At 36.3% G+C, this 20,429-nt stretch overlaps 2 protein-coding genes across 10 annotated transcripts in view; one reads left to right on the top strand and one right to left on the bottom strand.

Annotated features, from left to right (window-relative positions):
- The window catches only part of LOC131431782 (uncharacterized), a 133,949-nt gene extending 131,300 nt beyond the window's left edge, over positions 1 to 2,649 (bottom strand). The window contains exons 1-3 of one of the 9 annotated variants that reach the window (XM_058597664.1): positions 2,253 to 2,627; positions 2,067 to 2,196; positions 400 to 800 (exon numbers count right to left, since the gene is read on the bottom strand). The gene's annotated coding sequence lies outside the window, so the exon portion shown is untranslated. Of the gene's footprint in view, positions 1 to 399; positions 801 to 2,066; positions 2,197 to 2,252 lie in introns of all 9 variants that reach the window. The other 8 variants (XM_058597665.1, XM_058597668.1, XM_058597669.1 and 5 more) reach the window with 8 other exon arrangements.
- Positions 2,650 to 9,802: 7,153 nt separating this feature from the next.
- On the top strand, positions 9,803 to 11,726 carry LOC131431783 (15-hydroxyprostaglandin dehydrogenase [NAD(+)]-like). Its single transcript, XM_058597672.1, has 4 exons — positions 9,803 to 10,444; positions 10,503 to 10,626; positions 10,699 to 11,128; positions 11,187 to 11,726. The coding sequence occupies exons 1-4, from the start codon at positions 10,352 to 10,354 to the stop codon at positions 11,299 to 11,301; spliced, it is 762 nt and encodes a 253-aa protein (XP_058453655.1). The 5' UTR covers positions 9,803 to 10,351; the 3' UTR covers positions 11,302 to 11,726.
- The last annotated feature ends 8,703 nt before the right edge of the window (positions 11,727 to 20,429 follow it).

Raw genomic sequence — 20,429 nt, 5'->3', positions numbered from 1 at the left:
ATTACTTCCCACAACTATGGACTTGCGGTAGTATCAGCTCATTTTTATTGAACAGCTTTAATCACGCCATCGTGACCTGTTTCTATCCTCCCTCTCCTCACCAAAGAACTTTAAAACGGGTCACATCGTTATATTTTATGCCCTGAAATCATGCAGTTTGATTCACGTCCATGAAGGAACATCAACAAACAATGCGACACGATTCACACTTTTCGAAAACCATAGTTTTTCAACACAATGCAAACAACCGTAATAACGCTGATGGTTTTTGTTTATATTTTAGATACCAGAAGCACAGTCTGGTGTACCTAATACTAGAATACATGATTCATACACGCATCAGTGGATAACTTTTTTTTTATTGCTATATCGAATCGTTATAGAGAATCAGGTACTTACTTTATTTTGTGAAGTAATCGTATGAATACCGCTTCGGAACGTCACCCGCACCGCAAAGCTAGCATTTATGACCTCGAGACGGCTCCAGCTGGTACGATTCTTACAAGAACACACAAACACGATGAAATATAACCCTATATTTTCAAGCCACTTACACTACACTTTGCTTCATGTTTTGCACTTTTATTGAACGAGAATGCCTCCTAGTACAGCGGATTTTTTGACCACTTTTGGAAGGCCAACCCGATATCGACGATTGATATCAGCTTCAGCTATTTTATCTTCTCACTGACACACTGAGACTGTCGATAAATATTCACTTTTTTCTGTATCAACCTCCCTCAGATATATGTTATAGCTTACACTAGTTACACTTGGTGCCTACACGCAGAGAAATGGAGCTTGTGTAAAATAACAAATCAGTTAGCAGATTTTTAAATCTGATTCATGTTAATTTCAAGCTAGAATATGATTGTTCTAAACCATTTTCTCCCTTCAACATCAACAAAGATCTCTATTCAATGTGAATAAATATTTTGGTCTTGCCAAACGAAAAAAATAATTGTTCCAGCTGATTTTATTGTTGAAATAATTCATCAATATATTGCGTATCAACAAAAGCAGAGTTGATTTTATTGGCAATATCTATGTTGATTCAATTCTGCTTTATCTTTATGTTAAGAACAAAATTTATTCACTTTATCTGTTGTCTTATTTGTATAATGATACAACAAAGTTTATTGTTCAAAACAACCGTATCAGTCCTATTTCTTATAAACCAGAGCTGTTTTTTTCAATCATGAATTAACAGAAAAGTTTTTTACGCGTTTCAAAAGTAAAACTTCATCTGCTTATATATTTTTCATCGGGCTTTTCATCAATCCAAGCGGAAGTATTGATAGTTAATAATATTAGAAACTGCAATAACACGTTTTCTTAACAACATATATTTGATGCAGGTTATCTCTGTCTTCACCGGAAGGACACCGGGAACGGGTACTGAATCATTGGATACTATTGAAAGTAATATTGAATTGATTGTGGTATGTAGATAAACATTATAAATGTATGGAATATAAATGTAATTGGAATTCCTTACAAATATATAAATTGAAAAAAATATGTACCAAAAACAAGCCTTCAAATTAATTCGAAAGAAATCATTTTACTCGTAAAAACAAAACAAAATGAATAATTTTTACAAACAAAAGCGTAGGTTGAAATACTAATCATTTCAAGTTGATATCTTATCATTTATTTCAACTGCCAAGTTTATAAATTCAAATCACTATAAATATTACCTTTATCCAAAATTAGTTCTTTTTAAACTAATTTTGCAAGTTGAATTCACTATGAAATTGTTTGTCAAGAAATTGACAGGAACGCACAAGTAAAATATTTGTTGGTTGTATCAAAATACTTATAGAAACAAACTAATCCACTGAGCAAAATCAAATACCTAGTTTTGTGGTTTCAAGCAACAATATTTGCTATATTAAACCAATTTTTCTTTTGTCACTATTTCAACAAAATAAATCGTTACGTGAAACCCAGATTTAGGTACATTTACAATATTTTTCTCTGCGTGTATAATAGTGACAGCATCAGCAACAGTAGAAAATGATTTCTTGTTTTGACCTTATTCGGCATGTCGTCAGCCCACTTACACGGAACGGTCCGACCGTGGGGATTATTCCAACACCTTTCCGCAGATCAGACACTAGGATCCAAACACCGAAAAGTAACCATTTTTGCGAGACTGGAAGACTGAAAGTTCCCGTATGAAAGATGTACAATCTGAAAAATATCGATATCCTCTGTAATATATTTTCTATCGGTGCAGCATTAATTACAAGTTATATAATTTCAACTCGACCGCTTGGATATAAAACTAAGGCGCTGTCCATTTCATTATTTTGGTAATAAATCCTTCTATTTCCTTCTAGTGGCAGCACAACAAAGCACTCTGCTTCAGTGCTTACATAAAGAAGAGAACCATTTTCACTTTGCTTCCGCACCAACGAAATAGCGTCGCATAGGTAAAAGAGCCACAATTTTTCAAAACACAATCTCACCAGGGAACGCTTTACCGAAATAATATCGCACGATAGCCACCTTAAACCGAGAACCTCGCCTTATTTTGCGGAATCGCGGATTTACAACACAAAACTATGCACCCAGTTATCAAACTTATTCGTTTCTTTTTATTTTTGATGCGCAGCGACAGAAAATGCCGTTCGATGAAGAAGAGGTCGCGTTTTTTTTCTACGAGGCCGTCGCTGCCGACATCTTTCTCGCCAGACGATTGAACAACGATTGTGTCACGGACCGAACTGTAGTGTGTATGTGAGGCATACTCTCTCTGCACTCTCTGTTTTACTAGAATACAGTGATGCATGAAATTTGTTGATAATGTATAAAACATATATGAATTTGATGTATTCAATAAAGCAAAATTATTCAGAATCTATAGCAATTTGACAAAAACAATAAATGCCTCAAAATGGCGTAATATGTATGAGAATCTTTTGACAATATTGTGTCTTAACAATATTTTTGTTATTTCCCAATGTTTCAAACATACGCTTATACTATTAACACTTTTTTAGAAAACAATGATTAATACGGCTACCCTCATCAAAAGAAATTTGGATCGTTGGTTTTTGAATCATTATCTGCAGATACACGAGAATCCGTCAATTCCGATATTCACTGTACTAGCGCAGTATTGAGATATAACCGTTGCTTTCACGCACACCACTCCGACAACCGTTCCATTCATATGCGATTGTATTCATGACTTTTCCAGCATCGGGGGTTGTATCGCTTGCTTCAAGAAAAAAAAACAACAAATAAAATCGTTAGCAATGTGACGTTGACGCAAATAAGAACTCAAGTTATTATAATATAATACTTTCAACTATCGATATTTCATTCTATATTAGCTGCCAATGATTTTTCACTCTCAAACTGTTAATGTATTTCTGTTAATTTTGATCTTAATATTATAACTTTGAACTTATATTACAATCGACCAGCTCTATGACATTGAGCTGATTACTGCCAAATGTCAGTAAGAACTAATCAAATAAAATTGTTTACAAAATTCGTGTTTTTCAATATTCAAATTGTTTATTTTGATCGTTGCGTTTTGGGTTGGAAATCCGTTAGATGTGTAGTTTTAAAACATTAACGCTAACTAGTTGTCGTGCAACATGAAAACGACATGTGCTATGTTGCATTGGTTAAGTCACCCCAGTTCCAATCTTCTGTCGTTATAAGCACGTACGCTACGCGACTCGATAGAATTAATATTCGAATTAACAGTTTCTCGTTCGAAAATTTATTAAAGTGACGGTGCCACCATTCATCTTCGCTCCAGTAGGCATATAAGAAAACCATTAGTTAGAGTGAGATTGCGCATAAAATGAAAATAAGGCTTTTTCGCGACAAAATCTGGACTCCCCTAAATACGCATATACCTGAAAATACTTCATCAACGCGTGAAATATTTCGCAGACTGATGAACGTATGTCTGTTCATTGTTTAAAATTATTTTTTGGTGATATTACAAGCTTTTGAATCGAAGATGGCGTCGAAAGAAAAGCAAGTGAGAAAAGAGATTATGTGCGGTCACAATGAAAATCTAGAATAAGAAAACTTGCAAAAAAAAATTAGGTTTTCCTGCAAGCACTGTTCGATAACAGCCAAGAAGGCTGAGAGCGGCGGAACAAAAAACGGAACTCAGGAACACCACCAGAAGGACGCGACGGTTAAGCAAATATTGCAAAAGAGGCCCAATCTAGCGGTGCACACTGTGACTAAAACAATAAATTTGTCTTCAACTTTCGTGCATTAAATTCCCTACAGACTTCTTGGCGACAAGTTTTGACACTTTTTTCCAAACTTTTTCGAACTGTTTAATGGTTTCGGCTGCCGAGACATGTTTCCTAAGATGTGCTTTCGTTAATGCCCAAAATTTCTCAATTGGTCGAAGTTGTGGGCAATTTGATGGATTCATGTCTTTTGGGACGAAAGTGACATTTTTGGTAGTATACCATTCTACCGTTGATTTTGAGTAGTGGTAAGAAGCAAGATCTGGCCAGAAGACAACGGGATTCTTGTGGCTTCGAGTCATGGGTAGAAGTCGTTTTAGTAAACATTCCTTGATGTATATTTCGCTGTTCATTGAAGCAGTGGTGATGATGGGTTTCGAAATCTTACCACAGCTACAAATTGCTTGACAGACCATAGCTTTCTTATCAAATTTTCCGACTTCAATCGATGTGTCGGACTGGTTTAACATTTGCCCTTCTCGCACCGTATAGTATTGTGGTCCCGGCAAGGGTTTGTAATCGAGTTTCACGTAGGTTTCGTCGTCCATGATTATGCAGTTCAAATTTCCAGCAAGAATCGTATTGTACAGCTTTCGAACCCTCGGCCTGATCGATGCTTCTTGTTTCGGATTACGTTTTGGTTGTTTCTGCTTCTTATAGGTCCGAAGATTCAAACGTTCTTTAGCACGAAGAACATTTGACTTCGAAGTGCCCACTTTTTTTTACCACATCCCGAACTGAAACCTCCTTCGTTTGCTCGAACGCCTTCAGTATACGTTTATCCAACTGAGAGTTAGCAGGACCTTTTTCGACCCGTTTTTGGTTTATCCTCAAAGGTGTTATCCTCACCGAACTACCTGATTGCATTTCGTACGGCTTTTTCACTTACTCCTTCATTTTTGCTATCGTTCTCAGTGATAGTCCGCGTTCTGTGCACCATTTGTACACAATTTTTCGACGTTGTTCTGCTGAAAGTCCACGCATTTCGAAACAAACTAATGAAAACGAATAAACAACTGCACAAGTGGTTAGAGAAGAATATAAACAACAGGACGCAGCCATAAAAATTGACAGATTCTGAACCATTGCGAAATGCCAGCGGTTTTTAGTTGCGTCCATACTTTCTGGGACAGTCTTTAGTTTTCCTGGGTGATAATCGATGATGAAACTTATGTGATGGAATATTTGAAGCAGCTTCCTGAAATGTCTTTTTATGCTGCCATGAAACGGAACAGCATAGAGGAGCATTTAAGGCCAAAGAAAAAGGCCAAGTTTTCCAAAAAAATATTCGATTTGGCAGGTAAAACGTAGTTGTTGTCGAGCAAGCCAAGCTGCATTACTACCGGAGCGGTAAACAAAGAAATATACCGTGAAGAATGGCTAAAGCCATAGCTATTCTGGCCTGATTTGACATCTTGTCACTAGATCATAGATGTTCTGGAATGGTATAAAACGAACGGAGCTCATGTTGTACCGAAAGAGGCGAAACCACTTAGCTGACCGGAGTTGCGACCTTTCGAGCGGTATTGTGCTCTCCTGAAAAGAGAACTCTCTTAATATAAAGAAAAATCTACAACTATAGAAAAATTTCGAAAATCTTAAACAAAAGCAGCTTTGTAGAAGCGAAGCGATTGTTATCATCCTAATACAGTCATGGCTATTCTGGCCTTATTTGGCATTTTGTCACTACGCTATAGATGTTCTGGAATGGTATAAAACGAAGGGAGTTCATGTTGTACCGAAAGAGGCGAAACCACTTAATTGAGCGGAGTTACGACCGTTCCGAGCGGTATTGTGCTCTCCTGAAAAGAGAGCTCTTTCAATATAAACAAAAATCTACAACTATAGAAAAATTTCGAAAATCTTTGACAAAAGCAGGTTCTTCGTAGAAGCGAAGCGATTGTTACCATCCTTATACAGTCATGGCTATTCTGGCCTGATTTGGCATCTTGTCACTACGCTATAGATGTTCTGGAATGGTATAAAGCGAACGGAGTTCATGTTGTATCGAAAGAGGCGAGTCCACCTAAATGTTTTGACTTTGCTTTTGACTTTGGACTTTTCGTTTTCTGAGAAGTATTCACAAACGCCAATGGCTGGAGCAAGCTCAAAAGTTCGTAGTTTCTTCATGCAGCCTAATTAAGTAACTTTAATTAACTTTAAGGTGACTAATAATGAACAATTAAATGAATAAAATGCATTTTGGATTGAACTAACAGCAAATTTGTTTTATTCCAAGCCTTGGAAGCATTCCCTTTCAGAAGTGTTTTTTTCTGTGACATTGCTTCTTAAAGCCAAAGCAAAGCTATTGTATCCTATCTTATCAGAATTCGTTGATCGAAAGTCGAGTAATCGGCGAAATAATATGGTGACTCTACTAATAAGATGACCGTTCAATAGACAAGATTTTTCCAAACCTCGTTGTTCTGATTCTGATGAATCGGAACTTTTTTAGATTTGCTCTTAGATATTTTTTTTAATATGGCTTAAGATTCAATTATATACTTTAAGAATAAATAACGAATAATAGAATAGAATAACGCAAGTACAAAGTGTTCTTGTATTATATTGCTTGGGACTATTGTGGGGTTGGAACAGCGCACTTTGATAGTAAGAGGTGTAACAAGTTCCTTGTTTTCCACTAACAACTGTGCATCTTATCGTACATCACGGAAAGTTTATGATGTTTCACAGGTGTAATGGTTGTTACACACTTTTTTATTTTCGTTGAATCTGAGCAAAACAATCGCCGAGATTTGCATCGCTGAGTACTCGATAATCATCTCGGCAAAGGATAAAATTGCTGAGAGTCTCGGTAATCTGAAATTTTACAAACGTCAGTTATTACCGAAATCGTCAGTAAAAATTTTACTGTCTACTCAGCAAAACCTTTACTGAATGTTTGGTAGAAGCAACGAAGTGGAATTTTAGAATTACTGAATTTTCACCAATTGAAAGTAAACATAGAATTCGTATGATTTTAATTTTATAACATACAACTAATCAACATTTCATTTCATTTACATATATGTACATTACATTACTTGTTTCGAGTACGTACAATGCAAAATATCAAAATTGAACCCAAAAGCTGATTGTCGAATATGTTAGTTGGCATGTCGTTGCGGTTCTTCGGAACATTCTATAATGACTCCCCGTCAGTGAAGGCAGGATCTGAAAGGTGCATTATATAAATAATCAATAATAATTTGTAATTATTATACTCATGTTCTGGTGTCTTAGTTTTTGACTAATTCCATTTTTTCTAATGACAACCGGAAATTTTATCCGAAATATTTCGTCCGAAAATAACAGCGTAATACCAAGCGAAAATGTAGAATGTAAATGTCAGTTGTCTCACCGAATTTCGGCATAAGCTAACACATATTTCGAAATTTCGGCTAATGAATTTACTGATTTCGGGATAATCGTTAATAACAAATAAGTTTAGTACAAGATTTTCTCAAATCTCGGCAAAAAGATGTACTTTTCGAATCTCGGAAAATGTAATATTGATTACTGTGCAATAACATTTTTACTTTCATGGCACTATCAGTGACAGCTTTGCTGTGCCGCAACACCGAACCCCTTCAGCACGAAAGAAAACTCGTTTACCTATCTGCGCGTACAATGAACACTATTCGTGGTAATCGTTGCTAGCTGTGAATTGCTTGCTTGTATAACCTTTCGTCTGCAAAAGGATTTTCAGCATAAATTGAAGTAATGAAGTAATGAGTGAAGAAAAGGCTAAGCGACGTAATGAACTGTCATCCGGTGGAATTCTACTTCGTGAAACTACGCGTCCTTACATTGCGCATCTCAGAGTCAAGAGAAAAATCAAAAGATTCGTCGGGAACTTTCTAACTGTACCCTGCCTTGCACCCGATGACTTCTACATTGTTCCTGAGATATAGTTGTGCGAATTAAAACCGATTAAAAAAAGGCGGGTGGCCCTAATGAAAAACCAACCGAGAAATATCTTAAGCCCATTGAAACTATTATAACTCTAGTCTACAATTCTCGGTTGATTTTTCATTAGGGCGTATAAGCAAGTGACAGTTTCTCTCTCTTTTGATTATTGTGATGTGATTAAAAAGGCGGGTGGGTAATGTTAGAGACATAACTGGATGTCGTGAATACGAAAATAACTGACATGTTCTTTAACACTTCCGAATATCGATTCTATGAATTATGCAAGCATTCCTTTTTCCAGTTTTTTCGCAAAAACAAAGAAGGCATCACTTGATCTCGATTACTGTGAATTTCACCCAGCAAAAAGTGCACAAATCTAACCAAACTGTTCTAGATTTAGGATATTTACCTTCGATTTGCGAAAAAACAATCCTAATAGTTCTTTAGAAAACTTTTAGAGCCATTAGAACGGCTGATTTTGTGTAAGGCTCTCTACCGCCAGCTGTGACGTAATTTTTCAATAGGGTTTTTCAATAGTGTACTATTAAAATACATTAATGCTTTTTCTATACACGCTTAAGTTGAACAATTTCGATTCTATTGGTAGTTAGATTATATAAATCCTTTCACAGATCACTGAGCTATGAGCTTTAAAAATACGAGAAAGGCAAACGCGCCTAATGAATTATCCTTATTGATACTCGTTTATACCAAACATTCCAGAAAAGTTTAATTTTGAATTATTTGAGATTATGTCACACAACTGAATATTTTATCATAAAATTGTGATCATATTTCCGATGGCATGTAGCAAAAAATATGTTGATTCGTTAGATACAGCAAGAGATATTCACGATCAAAAACTTATCACTCTCTCAGAGGGTAAATTTTGAAAAGGCACCCCATAGTAAAGTAAGTCGTATTCACGACAAAAGTAAATCGTGTAAATAATAAAGTGTATGAAATTAAAAATGCATTAAAATGAAATTGTAAAAAAAATTCATCACACTTTTTTTAAATGGATTTGATGAACAAAAAGAAAATTGAGCAAATTTTGTAAGAATCGATAAAAAAATTGGCGTTCCATATGGAATTTAAAAACAAACGAAAAACATATAATATTTATGATTTAGGGGTTAACCTGTTTTGCGCATAGGGAAAATATATTTCATTGTTTGTTCCAGAATCAACTCCTGAGGCTCTAAAAGACACACCGTTTATTTCTGCGAAAATAACAAGTCCCACTTTGAGCAACCATATCTCAGAAACAACTCGATATTTTAGGTAAAATTTACACTGTAGCAATCTTTAATGAAGCATACTAACTACTTAAACTGGTTGTTCCATGAAAAATGTTTAATAATTTCGCATTTGGTTAAACAATGTGATGTTGAAACTTGGGTAATAACGCAAATTACGTTGCCACAGTTTTACCCAATATGATTCACCATAAGATTAAGTCGGTAAGTTAAAATCGCCGCATGTATTATAGTTTAAAGCTTCTCTGTGAGCTTTTTCTCGCAAAGTTCCAATAGTTGTTTCAAAACTGAATACACCGTGCAAATCTAGTCGAGCAGCAATGCTCTCTGAGCGAGAATATCTACAATTTTGCTTATGTTGTTAGCGAATCCTTGCAATCGTGGAGCACAGTTTTCCACGATCCATTCAGTGTTGCATAAATGTGTGCGTATTAATGAAACCACTGCATGAGAGTGAAAATATGTTGCTTCCGCCTTTGATGACTGCGAGCGTGAAGAGCTTTCTTTTGGAGCGCCAGCGGGTGGTACATATGTTTAGCAGGGAGTTTGTAGAACAGACAGACAATATATACAAAAGGCACAAGGACAGATTAGGTGTCATGGGCGTATAGTTATAGCGTGCGGAAAAAAGTTGGGCTAGTACTGTTTTCTATCAAGAGTTAAAGAAGTTTATGGATGTTTAAAATTGACAATCATCTCAAATTCAACCAACGGGTGCAGTTTGCTAACGTCGTGCATCACATATATTCTCAGTTGACAACATTGTGGATGTGATTCATAAAGAATTAATTTTATTGATTGCACACCCATGCAGAGGTGAATGAAAACCGTGCTTGCGAATATAGTTCATTCACTCTTGACTGTGGTAGAACGGTTCAAGGAAACGCGTCTGTGAAAATTTATTCCTATTTAAACGAATAACAGTGTATCCTAGCGTGGTGAACGATGGATTTGAAACACAAAGTAGCATTAGTCACGGGGGCAGCAACAGGCCTGGGTCGAGCCTTTTGCGAAGAGCTTTTGAAGTACGGGGCTAAGGTAATTCTGAAATTGTCATCGTGCAATGGTTGAAACATTCAGGGATACTGCTTTCCAGGTGTCAATATGTGATCTGGACTCAGATGCCGGGGAGCTGACGGCAAAAGAACTGGAGCACGAATTCGGAGTGAACCGAGTTTTATTTTGCCATTGTGATGTGACTGATTATGTTCAGTTTGAAGGTATTGATGAGACATGTGACAAATGTGATTCATATGACGGCTAATAATATAAACTTCAACTCTACTTTTCAGAGGCATTCCAGTACACGAAATCGATATTCAACGAAATTGACATTGTGATTAATAATGCAGAGATTATGAATGATAAATTCTGGGAACTGGAGGTGGATGTCAATCTAAACGGAGCTATTCGCGGAACGTTACTCGCGCAGCAGTTCATGAGTAAAGATAAAGGTGGCAAAGGGGGAGTGTTGATAAATATTGGTTCCGCTGTTAGCGTAAAACCCCAATTATCTACACCGATCTACACTGCTACCAAGCACGCTATTCTAGGATTGACCAAGTCCTGCGGGGATCCTTATCACTACAATATAACGGGTATAAGAACATTCGCATACTGTCCCGGACCCATCGAGAATTCATTTTCTCACAACAAACGATTCAGCTCCCCTGCGCATGAAAAAGCTTGGAAACTTGATATGTCGGCTTTTCAGTTCCAGAAGTAATATCTCTATATATTCCTAACTTATGTCAACTAAACCGAATCGATACAATTTTAGGTTGGAGTACGTTGCACGGGAACTAATTCCACTACTTAAAAATGCACCCACAGGATCCATATGGCTAGTGAGCAATGGAAAACCGCCCAAAGAGATAGCCTACAGCAGTATCTAAGATTGTAACCGTATCGAATTCCGAAGCCAGCTTTGCAACACAAGCAAATGATACTCACTCATAAAATAATTCTTTATTAGCTATATGAAATCATCTTCACCGAGAAAGGATCAGAGCGAAACATATTTACCATTGATCATTAAGCAGATAAACTACTCACAGAAACTATCAGAAAATAATGTGTCTCCTATTAATTCTGTAATGACTCGCTTTTTGTACCACGCTGAATATCACTAACATTAGAAAACCAATTTTGTATGACATTATTGATTTTTGAAATCAATCATACCACGTACGTTAGTATCCATTATTATAACACACAAGAAAAAGAAATATTTATATTTATCACATAGCCTCGTAAGAGTAAAAACATCATTATCGCTTTTGATAAGTATCATTGCTGAAATAAAATGTAGAAAATAATTGAAAAATGTTGTTTTCTTGAGTACATTCTTCAATCTTATGTACAATTGTATATTTCCGTTGCTTATTCATTCGATTCCCTAGCGATAATTACTTCTGTCATTCTTGCTACATGCACATTCGCCATCCGTTTTGTACACAAAAACATGTGTAACTCCGCAGCATTTAATCAAATTTTACGCGAATTTTTAAAGCTGGATTTTTTTTTCGCCTCGAACAGTCATCGGGCGCGGTTCGCTTTTTCGAGCGCTCCGCAAGTAATTTATATTTATTTATTTTTTGACGCGTAGTCTACGTCGCGCGCGGGCTTTTTTTTATAGCCTTTCGGACAAATTCTTGACGACAAATATTGACGATCGCTTCCTTTGGAAATGCGAATTCTATGAAAAATCGTACCATTCAGCCTGCATCGGCGTGCAGCGGCATCAAGAAAATTTTATTCTGGCATTTATGGTACCAGTGTGTGCCGACTGTCAACATTTAATAAGGACAGGAGCTGAAACTCTAAAGCTACTTCATCAACAGGAGCAACTTCTTAAGTACACAAAAAATCAAACGGAAACGTATCACCGGACCACTGCAGACATGAAAACCCATTACCTGGAAATATTCGACAGTGTCGAGCGCTTGCTCATCGACGTGAAGCAGTCATTGTCCAGTATCAGCAGAAACGACCACAACATTTGCGGTAAAGTAGGTCAGCGCATGCAGTCATTCGAGGCCTCGTTACACAGTGCCATAAAAAACGTTAGCGATTTTAGTAAAGTAAATGACCAGCACATCCAGGAAATGAGCGAACGGCTTCTTCGCCTCGAAGAAAAATTCTTACGACCTACCAAATCTGAAGTCCCTGCAATAATACCTAACACTATTCTGGAAGAATTGAGAGATGAAGTCAAAGCAATATCGACTTCAATCTCCAGTATCGGAACCAAAGACCAAAATACCAAACCTAAGTCTCTAGCTGAAGAACTCAAAGAGAAGGAAAATCAAACATGCGACAGTGGCTGGCGCTTCATTGGAAGTAAAAAAATCTGGAAACGAGACTGGAGTGTGTATGATAAAAAACAGCGCACTCGACGGCTGCAAGAAAAACAAGCAGAAAAAGCAAACCTCAGACGAAAACAACGGAAGCGGAAACAACAAAATAATACAAATTACAGTATACGCAGTAAAAACAACAACTACACCAACAACAGCAAACACGACAACAACAACAACAACAGCAACAACAACAGCAGCAGCAGCAACAACAACAACAACAACAGCAGCAACAACAACAACAACGACAATAATGTGCACTACAACAGCAACTTGAACACTAACAGTAACAATACCTGCCACAACAATAACAATAATGTGTCATTACAATATACCTTACCCTTGGACAAAGACTTACTAGCAGCTGCACGGGTTCAATTCTCCGGGAATCCAGGTGCAGATATTGCCTCAAAATTCATAAATTTTCAAAAAGGTGAAACAATCAACCCTTACAAAGGAACAAGAAGTATTCAAAACAACACTACTCCGGTCTTAGGAAGTAATGACATCAAAGCTGCCCCACCCACATCTGCAATATCACAGAACATAAATACGTCTGCAATATCACAGGACATGAATACAGACAGCCAATTCAAAATTGATCCAATGCGTCCTCCCATTGTACGTCTTACTTCACAATCTGCAAATGGCGACGAACGCTTCTTGAAAGCAAGACTTCGTGACCCGAAAATAATGCACGTCGTCCGTCTGTATTTGTCATACATGAAAAATCAACAACCTACAGTATGCATCGAGGGTATGACACCAACTAGTATAAAAATGCTATTAGCATCAGAAGGCCTTCCAACAACACCTGACCACCTCCTACGAATCTTCATCGAAGTGCATCAGGAATATGGAATGGAACCTAAGGAAGCGCAGGCCGACCTGGACTCTTATGGGAAATTTTTGACAAGTGAACACATCCGCCGACTCCAACTAATCCGGGAAGCCGAACACAATTTTACAAGGCCGAATTTTCGGAAATAACGACGCCCTTTGACGAAGGAATAGACACCGAAATTAGTAATGTAAGTATTCCAGAATTCTCAAAAACTTCTTCGCTTCATAGACAAAATGTGACTGAAATTTTGGTCTATTGCCAAAATTTCAACCGCATGAAAAGCCCGGCCAAAATGAAAGAAATTCATCAAAATTTAATAACCTCCTCTTTCGACGTAATCCTTGAAACTGAAAGCAGCTGGGATGAAAGTGTTAGAAGCGAAGAAGTATTTGGAAATAATTTTAACGTATTCCGGCACGACCGAAATTTATCTCTCTGTCAGAAAAAATCTGGAGGTGGAGTCCTCATAGCCATAAACTCTTGCTTTACTTCTGAAGAAATTATTACTCCTAAATATAAAGAATTTGAGCATGTATGGGCCAAAGTCTCAATATTGGGAGAAGAACATATTTACTGCTCTGTCTACTTCCCACCCGAAAATGCGAACAAATTCTCTTTTGAATTTTTCTTTCAATCTTTAGACACAATTATTTCGAATATGGAACCTGAAGTAAAGCTTCATATTTTTGGCGACTTCAATCAACGTAATGCGGACTTCATTTCTGACATTGAAAATGAATCAATCTTACTTCCAGTCGTAGGAGAAAACCCAACATTGCATTACTTTTTCGACAAAATTTCTAATTTTGGCCTACATCAAGTAAACTCCGTAAAAAATCAACAAAACGCATATTTAGACCTTCTTTTCACAAATTGCACAGAAGACTTTTGTGTGAATGCATCAAACCTGCCATTATGGAAAAATGAAGCATTTCACACTGCAATTGAATATTCATTATTTACACACAATGCATCCCTTCCCTACGACTTGGAATATGAGGAAGTGCCGGAATACAATAAAATTGACTTTGAAGAAGTCAAGTGTAGACTAAGTATAATAAATTGGCGGAACATACTGAGTACAGAAGGAAATGTCGACGTCGAAATAAACAAATTCTATCACATTATAAACAAAATATTATCCGAAACTTTGCCCATGAAAAGAAGAAGAAAAAATCATAACAGCAAATTACCTGTATGGTTCAATTCACAACTAAAACATTTGAAAAATAGGAAACAAAAAGCGCACAAAACTTACAAACAAGAAAAAAGTGACGCCCATCTTCAAAATTACTTAAATCTATGCAATCAACTCAAAATAGCCATTAACACAGCACACGAAGAATACAACCGCAAAATTGAAAACGAAATAAAGACTTGCCCTAAGAACTTTTTTAACTACACGAAAACTAAACTAAAAAGCAACAATTTTCCATCTCAAATGCACCTCGACGAACATGTAGGGAAAAATAGTACAGAAATCTGCAATCACTTTGCAAATTTTTTCCAAGAAGTATATACATCTTATTCAGAAACTGACCGTGACCGTGAATACTTCTCTTTCATACCTGCATTTTCCAACTCTATCTCTGTAAACTATCTATCAGAACATGATATTTCGACAGCACTGAAAAACTTAGACGCCTCAAAAGGGCCTGGACCTGACAGCATACCACCAATATTTTTAAAAAATCTTGCTGAAGAACTTACACTACCACTACAACTACTTTTTAACTTATCACTTAATAAATGTACTTTCCCTAAAGCATGGAAATCTTCCTTTCTTGTACCAATATTTAAATCTGGTGCAAAATCTAACATTCGGAACTACCGTGGAATAGCAATTATCTCATGCATTCCAAAATTATTTGAAAAAATTGTAAACGAAAAACTTTTTCATCAACTTAAAAATGTAATAACAAACAAACAACATGGCTTTTTTAAAGGCCGCTCAACTACAACAAATCTCTTAGAATTTATGATATTCACACTGAATGCAATGGACGCTGGCAACTTCGTAGAAACTCTTTACACTGACTTTAGCAAAGCCTTCGACCGTATTGACATACCTTTACTTCTACACAAACTACAAAAATATGGCATAAAACATACTCTTCTTGAATGGCTCAAATCATACTTAACGAATCGTGTACAGGTAGTCCGCTTCCAAAACATACTGTCTGAACCAATTAATGTAACTTCTGGCGTACCTCAGGGTTCTCACTTAGGGCCTCTCCTTTTCATTTTACATATAAACGACATTTCCTTCATACTAAAATATCTGAAAGTGCTTATATATGCAGACGACATGAAACTCTTCATGGAAATTAAAAATATCAACGACGCTGTAATATTCCAGAACGAAATCAATCTATTCCACATTTGGTGCTGCAAAAGTCTACTCCAACTCAATGTAAAAAAATGTAACTCAATAACTTTCAGTAGGAAAAATGAAACTATACCTATAAACATACATCTAGGAAATCAACTTGTAGAAAAATGTAAAATTGTAAGAGATTTAGGCGTAATCCTAGACTCCAAGCTCACTTTTGTGGAACACTACAATACCATAATCAATAAAGCTAATAGCATGCTGGGCTTTATTAAACGCTTCAGTCATAACTTTCAGGATCCATACACAATTAAATTATTATACACTACATATGTCAGACCTATTTTGGAATATTGCAGCCTAGTATGGAATCCATACAATATTATTCACGAAGAACGCATCGAATCTATTCAAAAACAATTTCTTTTATATGCACTTCGTAAATTAAACTGGACAGCATTTCCTCTACCATCATATGAAGCACGCTGCATGCTTATCAATATACAAACACTTAAAGAACGCCGCGACTTTGCAATGCTTTATTTTATCAGCGACATTATTTCTCAACGCATTCAATCAGCTCCATTATTATCGCAATTAAATTTTTATATACCTAGCCGCCAACTACGTTCCAGGAAATTATTTTTAGAAAAACAAGCTAGAACAAATTATGCAAAATACAGTCCAGTCAATCGAATAATGCGCCATTACAACCAATACTGCGAACATCTTGACCTTACTATGTCAAAAAATCAAATCAAATCTAAGCTTTGTCGTAGAAATAATGTGTAGTATGTAAGTGAACATTGTAAACAATTTATATGTAGTCTACATTTGCTTGACGAAATAAATAAATAAACAATGTAAAATTATAATGCGCCGTGGTTACTTGGGTTATGCTGGCCATACGAACCAGCTTCGGTTATACTCTTTCGGAGTCCGCTTTTGAATAAAGTACCGGAAATAGTGGTGACTGCAAAAAGGATCTTTCTCAAATCCAAGTGGAAAGTCTTATTCCTGTACTATACACAAGTACACAAAATATAGTATTGTGTTTTAAGGAGTACCCAAGTAACCACGACGCATTATAATTTTACATTAATTCAGCTTTAAAAATTTGCGTAAAATTTGATTAAATGCAGTGGAGCTACACATGTTTTTACAATGCTATCATAAAGCCGAAAAGGGTGATTATTAGACTCTTATGGGATTATTACTCTTATAGTTATTATAATAGTTTCATTGCTCCAAAATATAGCATTGAATGTTAGGGGCTGGGGTCCACTAGGAGATTGATAGTACCTATTAGCTCTCTCCGGACAATACCAGCCTAGATGCCGTGTGGAATTCGGCGGAAAAAAATTAACCAAGAATAGATCCACTGGGTTCCTGCTTCCATGTCGTAAAAGGCGACAATTGCTGGAGTTTCTTTTTCCTTCCAGTTATCAGATATTTTCAATGTTTCACTTCTGATTATTCTATTTTACTAAATTATCTCTTCATTCAACCTATCAATTTCCGTAGGGCTTCGGAGAAAAGTTTTATTGGGAATGTTTTCTTCTTCCATGTTATTGATTGTCTTTCAGGATTACAAATTGAATGATAAAAATCAACTAATGCGCAAATCCGTTGATATTACAAAGTTAATAACAGCGATAACATATATCGGTATATTGAATACATAGTAAAAATATTCTTGATATTAATATTTCAAACAATAAATTAATATTTTTCTCGGTAGCTGGCTGCCCAGATCAACCAATATAACCAATTATTATTTTAATAAATAATCAGAATAATAAAGCAGAAATAATACAGAATCTAGACGCGCGTGAAATCTGTTGACCTTTGTTTGGTGATTTAAAATGATTTTATAACAACTGCTTTGTCTAAATCCTATTCACTCGTTTATTTTGTATCACGTAATTTCATTTATAAAAATAGAGAAGTTTTTATTCTTTACGCGATAGTGTTGCAATTTTTCTTCAGTTTCCTCGAATAAGAGCTGTGAATCAAGACTTCCCGGAACTTCAATATAGGATATTGTTGAAACGTTCACTCGGGAAGTCAGTGAGTTCAGTGGTGCATCCGAGCATCTTGAAACCGGAATAACGCGCGAATAATACCAATAGTGAAATTTTTACTAACAAATATATTTCTCCCGTGACACTTGTGGAGTGCGCAGTAGTATATACGGCCTCTAGTAACAACAAGTGTTGGACTAACATTCCTTCCCATTCCTTAGACGATCTACGTCCTGGCCGGCGCCGGTACTGATCGATGAATTCTGGGATTACCAGAAGATGTACATTGAAGGATGATTTACCAGTCCCAGGTCGGATCATCTAGAAAATCCCTGTACAATTTCAGCTAATCCCGATCAGTAACGGAGTAGCAACCAGGGGTGGTCGCTCAAGCTCAAGCTCAAGCTCCAAAATATAGCATTGAATGTCGATAGATAGCACGGCGGAAGGTTGTTGGAAAATAATGCTCAGTTACGTTTTGAATGCAAATTTAATGCACATTGCTTTAAAGTATGTAGGATTAGTGTAATTATACATTAACAATGTAAAACTAGAGTTGTAAATTTGCAGTGATATAATGCATATGGTTACTTGGGTAGTAGACCACTAAGTGGATCAAGACAGGTTTTTTAGAATAGGATTAGAACATTTTGACTGGGTAAGCGAACTTCAATTCTGGCATTCGAGTTGGTGAATTAACACATGGGCTGAAAATCCCGGGCCTAACACATAGATGGCGCTAGTTTTGTTGCAGTTATCTTTTTCAGTTGATACCAACCTTTAGAAGACAGCTGTTAAAAGTTCATGATATTCTATTCATTAGTTTGGAGTTATTGTGCTAAGAGTGAAGCTACTTTTGTTATTTTCAGAACAATGAATCAAAAACTTGTAGTAGGTAAACCTAGAGACATAACCGCGTAATTGATGTAGGACTGCATTCGAGATGTGTATAAAGAACAATTGATTTGATACCGTGTGACCGTTTAAGATTTGTAGTATTGAAAAGCATTATTCGGTTTCAAGAGATTGCGTTTGTATTTTATTCTCTCTGTAACGCTTAACGCGCTCCGCAATTGACATGGCGGGCCTCGACGATCTTTCGTTATCACGCTTTCTCTTGAGACATGTTCAAGCTTTCACCAATCTTTCACAAAAATAAAACTAAACAATTGGTTACATTTCTTTTATATCTTCAAAATAACTGCTTTAGGCTCCTTCCATATTAGGTTTTCAAAACTAAAACAACTGAATGTTTGTTTTATTTGCATTGATTTAATGCGCAGTCCGCACTGTGAACGGTTCACTATACTGATTATTTCATTAGATTTTTTCTAAACAGATTTGTTTTACTGTGTATTTTTCTCGAATGCGAACGACCAGCAGCTGGATGATGACGCAATCGCTCATATATTTCAATATTTCATTTATCTCAATATTGCAGTGATAGAAATTTCTCAAAATGATGTACGGGATTTATTTCTGGCATTCAGAAGGACCAAATTGTAGAATTATCAACAATATTTAACACTGTTCGGAATATTTTTTTCGAACGCGATGCAGCAAAATGATAGATGGCAGTCTGCGCACTCGATGCGTCTCCATTCATAGATTATCATAGACTGAAGCTAGCAAACGGGCAAGCAAAGCAAAGTCTTTGCATTACATTCCTTTTGTGGAATTTGGCCTTTCTGTTTCAACAGACTTCGCCGATTCTTAGCGTACAGAATCATTGCATCTTTCCAGGTCGGGGCTCGAACATATGACAACTGGCTTGCAAGGCCGCCGTATGCATTGAACCGGTGAGAAATCTCGCCGGTAAGAAATTTCGCACGAATGAAGAGGTTATCGCTGAAACTGAGGCCTATTTTGAGGCAAAAGATAAATCGTTCAACAAAAGTGGTATTGAAATATTAGAGCGGCGTTGGAATGATTGCGTTGCTCTTGATGGAGATTACGTTGATGAATAAAGTTAATTTTGAACCGAAAAAAATCGTGTTCTCTTTGTTAGGCCCGGGACTTTTCAGCCAACTAACACATGAGTTAAAAAAATAGACAAAAGTTAGCTGATTAGAAACTAACTAATCCAACTAACTAACAATTAATAATGCATTTTTATACAATTTGCCTTTCACGAACTTTTCCTTTGAACTGTGGAAATTTCAAATAAGTGTTAGGAAAATAGACGCTTAATACTATGAAACCAAGCTGGTGATCTTCGTTAATTATAATCTCACTAAGGCATAAAAACTATATATTTTTAAATAGCACAATTTCGAACTATTTAACGAATTCTAGTTGAGTTATGTTCAGATCGTCGCTTCATCGGCACTTTTATTTTTCTTATTATTATAACCCAAATTGAGAGTAGTAACCAGGAGAGTGTAACCTCATGAGCCATGATTCGTGAATAAGGGGAGGGAACCGAGTGAACTACAAATGAATTTTATGTAAAGAATGAATTTAG

Source organism: Malaya genurostris, chromosome 2 (genome assembly GCF_030247185.1).
Source record: "Malaya genurostris strain Urasoe2022 chromosome 2, Malgen_1.1, whole genome shotgun sequence".
In the NCBI taxonomy this organism is placed as follows: Eukaryota; Metazoa; Arthropoda; class Insecta; order Diptera; family Culicidae; genus Malaya; species Malaya genurostris.
This window is presented reverse-complemented; position numbering and strand designations above follow the sequence as displayed.